General features: G+C 37.6%; 1 protein-coding gene across 2 annotated transcripts in view; it reads right to left on the bottom strand.

Annotated features, from left to right (window-relative positions):
* slc25a32b (solute carrier family 25 member 32b) overlaps positions 1-978 on the bottom strand; it is a 7,869-nt gene extending 6,891 nt beyond the window's left edge. For both annotated transcript variants that reach the window (XM_067398037.1, XM_067398045.1), the window contains exons 1-2: positions 886-978; positions 563-738 (exon numbers count right to left, since the gene is read on the bottom strand). In XM_067398037.1, coding sequence (XP_067254138.1) covers positions 563-725 — 163 coding nt within the window. In that variant the 5' untranslated portion in view covers positions 726-738; positions 886-978. The remainder of the gene's footprint in view (positions 1-562; positions 739-885) is intronic.
* Between the last annotated feature and the right edge of the window lie 4,630 nt (positions 979-5,608).

The raw sequence follows: 5,608 nt of genomic DNA, 5'->3' as shown, positions 1-5,608 counted from the left end.
TACATCCGTTTCGCGGAAGAACATATGGAAGCCCGTTTCCGCCAAAAAAAAAAAAAAAAAAAAAAAAAAAAAAAAAGATTAATTACGACTTTATATCTCAGAATCCTGACTTTTTATCTCGCAATTCTGCCTTTTTATCTCAGAATTATGACTTTTTAACTCGCAATTGCGACTTTATATCTCATAATTATGACTTTATATCTCGCAATTCTGAGATATAAACTTAAAAAGTCAGAATTCTGAGATATAAACTTAAAAAGTCAGAATTCTGAGGTAAAAAGTCGCAATTAATCTTTTTTTTAATCTTTTTTTTTTAGTTTTTTAGTGGCGGAAACGGGCTTGCATAAGAACATCGTAGCCGGAACTACTTCTCTGTTTATGTCTATGACGAGTCACGCAGGTACTGTGGTACGACCCGAACCAGTCTAAAATAGTCCGAATATAAACACTTATTACATAGTGATTCAGGATAAGACCAAAACACGGTTTGGATTCATGATGTAATCGCTAATTATATAATTTTTGTACATTATGAACACAAAAAAGGCTTTTGGAAACATACCTGCAAACCTAATTTTGACCAGATCCAGCGGATGCAGCACCAGTGTGGACGCCACCCCTCCACTGAGCCCTGCTATGAGGTTCTCGATCTTCACGTGGCTGAAGAGCCTCTGCAGGGAGAGGGGCAGCGGGACAGGAGAGCCCGGGCTGGGGCTGGGGCTCATGACAGCTCCCGTGCTGTGGGTCAACACACAAAATCACACACTTTAACTTTAACACATTCCTCAATCGTTTTATACCGGTTCTACTAAGAACTTTATGGGATTTGCTATCACAGGTAAAAGCCAAGGTTTCAGTAAAAATAAACGATGTCCATGACCTTACCGGTAAATGTCAGATCATATACAGTGACAGCAGCGAAGATTCGGAAACATGCTGAAACTGGAACATGGCGCTTCACACAACACAAACTGCGCATGCGCAACATTGAATGTCAAAACAAGAGTCTTTGACGAGAACGCACTGTACTGTAGCGGAAATAAGAAAATAATAATATTAATAATGTTATTTTTACTAATCACACATATAATGACAGCTGACAGTATAGTAATTATGTACCATTTTTGTGTATTATTTTTCTTTTATTGTTTTTTTTCTTATCATAATATTTTTTTTTCTTTTAATGTTGTTGTCTTCTAAGTTACATTAGGAGCCATTAATTTTAAAATATAATGCGAATAGAAGATTTATTATTTTTATACGAGATTTTGTAGGAGATTTTATTTTATAAGCTCATCATTTAAGTCCGAATTTTAAATTCTCTCCATTTAAAGCTAAATACACTTATGCAAGGCATCAAATTTGCATGTATTAATAAATAATGATATAATAAATGTATGTATAATTGCTTTGTTCTTTCAGTAAAACAACCACATAATTATTATTTTTTATTTTTTGGACTTTTGTGAACTTTTGTAAAACTTCGCTATAAAGATAAAACATTGCTTTGGTGACGTTTAAAAGACATGTAGTTAAGTCTAGTCCATCTTTTTTATATTATTTACATGTGATATAATACAAAATGATAACTAAAAGTATAACTTTTGAAATACCAAGTAGTAAAAAGTAATAAATTATAATACATATTTAATGATTGTATGCTTGTAATACAAGTATGTAGGTCATAAGGGGGAAAAAATATTATTTTCTTTTTCCTAAACACTCTCTCTCTCTCTCTCTCTCTCTCTCTCTCTCTCTCTCTCTCTCTCTCTCTCTCTCTCTCTCTCTCTCTCTCTGATCTGCCTCTGGGAGGTGTGCGTGCGCACTTAATATCGCGAGATTTATTGATTTGCCTGGCTATTCACCAAAGTTGAGGCACGTACTTTGCGTAATCATCCTCCATTCATGTGAACGGCCTCTACGCCGTTGGCGTAGCAGAGTTTTGCGGAAGTGGTAACAAGGGGAATGTAGGGCTGCCAAAGAGCGATCGGTTTCTAAAGCGGCGTTTGAACATCAACATCATGGGTAAGTTCCGCTCACTTTAACGATATACCCTCTACCAAAACACCGCCGTTTGAGCATCGGTAACGTTTACAGGTAGCATCGGATGCGTTTCGGGGGTTTAAATCGACGTTCGCGACTCGCGCGAGTGCTTTTACTGTAATTTAGGTTAGTGATAGCGCGCGAGGCATTTCCTGTCAGTTTTTTTCCTCTCGCGAGTCATTCAAGAGCGAAAAACGGCTCACGTTCGTTACGATTTAATAAAAATTAACCAAATACATCAAGTTTCCAAAGTTTTTCCATCATTCTTAAATATCACACGCACATCATATGCAGAAATACTTATTTTTAGAACATAAGCAAGCTAATGTAGGTTAGCAGCTAATCACACAACTGCTGAATTAACGCAGCTGTTTAATTTCTGCGTTATATTTAATGTTATTTATTAAACAGACGGGGTTTTTGGAGTTTAATGTAAGCATGTCGTGCAGAGATGTTGTTTAGGTGGATACTAGACCGAAAAAAGACATGCGAACAGGTTTGAAAACTGAAAACCCAATATTGTTTTGCATTATTATTCCATAATATTCTATTTTAAAAGTTATTTCCATTATTTATCACTTCAAATGACTTCTACTCCTGCTGATGTAGTGATTGAGGGGCAGCTAAAGCTCTGCAAAAGCTCAAATAATGTTTATTTATGTATGTATTTATTCCCCCAGCAATTTGTTAGTGATTTGGTGAATAAAAGCAGACAAACTCTGCTATAAAATTTTATTTTCCTCAGTTAACTCCTTCACATTAAACCAGATGCTGCATGTCATTCAGACTGCGGTCAGGCTCTCACATCCTGTACACAGATCTGTGTTAAATAACTGTGCTTCACCTAGTCTGACACCAGGTTTGTATGTTTTTAGTCTGAAATGTGTGACTTTAGTGTTCTTATTGCATATTTGAGTGCCTCGGGTACTTCAGAGACTAATTAAAGCAATACTGTAAAGGGCGATCATGAGATTTATTGCTAAATGAATTTAAGTTGTCATCCAGAATAAATGATGCTGTGACATTTAAGCGATCTCTGATTGTGCTGCCGACAGTACGGTCGCACAGCATCCTAACAAAATGATGCTCTTATTTGACTTTCTAGTAATTGTAACAAAATGAAAGATAATTTAGCCCTTTTTGTGCTTCTTTGAAGCAGCCATTTCTAGATTTTATAAATAATATAAATCATATGTAGGCACAAACGTATTTCAAGCATCTTCAGATGGAAAGGTTCCTAGGATCACGAGAAATGTAAATGCAATTGATTGTCACATATGCGTTTTTTAATGCGCATTTTGGGATGGAAACAGCAAGATGCACATAAATTATGAAAAAGCACATAAAAAAACGTATATCAGGTGGATACGTTTTTGTGCATAAACTACGATGGAAACACATTTACCGGAAATCCCTCAAAAGCTTGTGAGTTTTCCTCAGCAGAGGCTGTGATTGGATAACTGGAATAACCAGCGGACCAGTCGCATCGCAGCATCTCAAATGTTGGTTTTGAGTCAAAGTCTGTCATCAGAATGATTTGGTTTAATTCCCTCCTTAATTCCCTCACACGATTGTGTTCACAAACACCAGCATCCAAACGCAAGATCACATGACAGCGTTTGTGTTTCGTCTGACGCTTTGTGACAAACTCATTTATGATGGAGGGAAAAAGAGCCTGACTGCAGAAACTTCCATTTTTAGCACTAATTGACCCTTCGCCGGGAGTTTGATTGATTGACAAGCGATCTAACCAATCATAACGCAGAATCTGCCATTTTGTCTGACAAAGCAGTCTGGAGTTAGAAGATTAACCTCGGTGGACTTGAAATTGAAAAATGGTGTGTATTTACGTCTTTCCGCATTTGAAACGACATTCCTTCTGATGTTCATTCATGTTTATTTGATGCTATAAATTAACTAGTAGAAAGAGATGATCGGTTCACGAGCCGCTTGAGCTGAGGAGCTACAGCGATCTGTCACGACACATTAAAGAGACACAAAAAGCTTGAATTTCTTTAAAAATTACACACTTTTTTAAAGCTGGGACTTTAATATCATAAGTAACCTGCTCTGTCGACGTGTTGTCAGTGTCCTCTTTGTTCCGCGATGTATGTTTCACTGCATGTGGCGTGACCGCGCCACGGCTTGTCGGACAAAGCAACAGTAACTAAGGGGGGCGGGTCTTTGCGAAGGGTCAATTTCCCAGGAAGTGACGATTTTGTTCTCTTGAACACATGGGAAGGAAACATTGCTTTATTCGCAAACGTTTCATGCGATATTCCAATTTCGTTCAGAAGTTGAATTCGTAACTTGGAATAGAAACACACTGTTAAATGTATTTAAAATACTTTTTTATTTGAATCAAATTGAATTTAGTTAAAGTGGACCTATAATATACCCTTTTCACAAGATGTAATATAAGATCCCTAGAATGTGTCTGTGAAGTTTCAGCTCAAAATCCCCCACAGATCATTTATTATAGCTTGTCAAATTTAGGTGTGAGCAAAAACACACCGTTTTTGTGTGTCCCTTTAAATGCAAATGAGCTGCTGCTCCCGCCCCCTTTCCAAAAGAGGGCGGAGCTTTAACAGCTCAACAACAACAAAGCTGGAGAATCTCATGCAGCCAAAATGACGAAAGTGTTCAGCCTTACATTGTTCAAACCATTTCTGATTAACGTTTCTGATTGCTATCAAATGCTGTGAATGGTTTAATATCTTTTCCAAAAATTAGCTCGGACAGAAACGCTCCATTTTTAGCAATCGAACTTGCCAGGATCAACTTTCAGGCTATCCAAGCTAACGAGACTCTAAATAGTGTTCAGTGCTCGTCTGTGCACAGTTAGCATGCTTTCCTCCAACTTTTGCCATGGCGTTAGAAACTGGTACACCGTTTTCACTTGCGAAAACAAAACGGCGGTGCTGTGGGTGTAAACGTGCAGATTAAGGGGTGGTAATATTATAATAAGATCCCCTTCCTACGTCACACGCGGACGGGGTCGTTTTTCACATGCTTGCAGAGAAATACTTTCCAAAACAAAGTTACTAGATTGTCACGTTTTCTGGGTTGGTAGATGCACCAGGGACTCGATTATAACACTTAAACATGGAAAAAGTCAGATTTTCATGATACGTCATCTTTAGTTGTACATCTCTTTTCTCTAAACTCCTCCACGGACCTCACTTTGAAAACCACTGTCCTTGTTTCCGTTCCTATTAAAGGTACCAGATAATCTGTTTCTGTTTACTTGCCAAAGCCAATTTTAGGCATTTGCCATTCAAATTTGGGCCATGTTTATATAGTTATGACTGTGTGCATGTCATAAATTTCTCTTTTTTTCTCTCTCTCTCTCCCTTCTTATCCCAAAATGCTGAACTTATGGACGTGCAAAACATCTTCAACTAATAACATGCACTTCTGGGATTCAAATACACAGCAGTAAGTATGACCAGCACTGTAAACGCCTTCTCTTGGCTTATTCAAGAGTGAAGATTGTATTATTTACGGTGGAGCTTTTCCCAGCAAGTCTCCCTGATCAAACGTGTTTGTCTGTTTTCAGCAGCAG

This window comes from Chanodichthys erythropterus, chromosome 2 (genome assembly GCF_024489055.1).
Source record: "Chanodichthys erythropterus isolate Z2021 chromosome 2, ASM2448905v1, whole genome shotgun sequence".
NCBI classification, from domain to species: domain Eukaryota; kingdom Metazoa; phylum Chordata; class Actinopteri; order Cypriniformes; family Xenocyprididae; genus Chanodichthys; species Chanodichthys erythropterus.
This window is presented reverse-complemented; position numbering and strand designations above follow the sequence as displayed.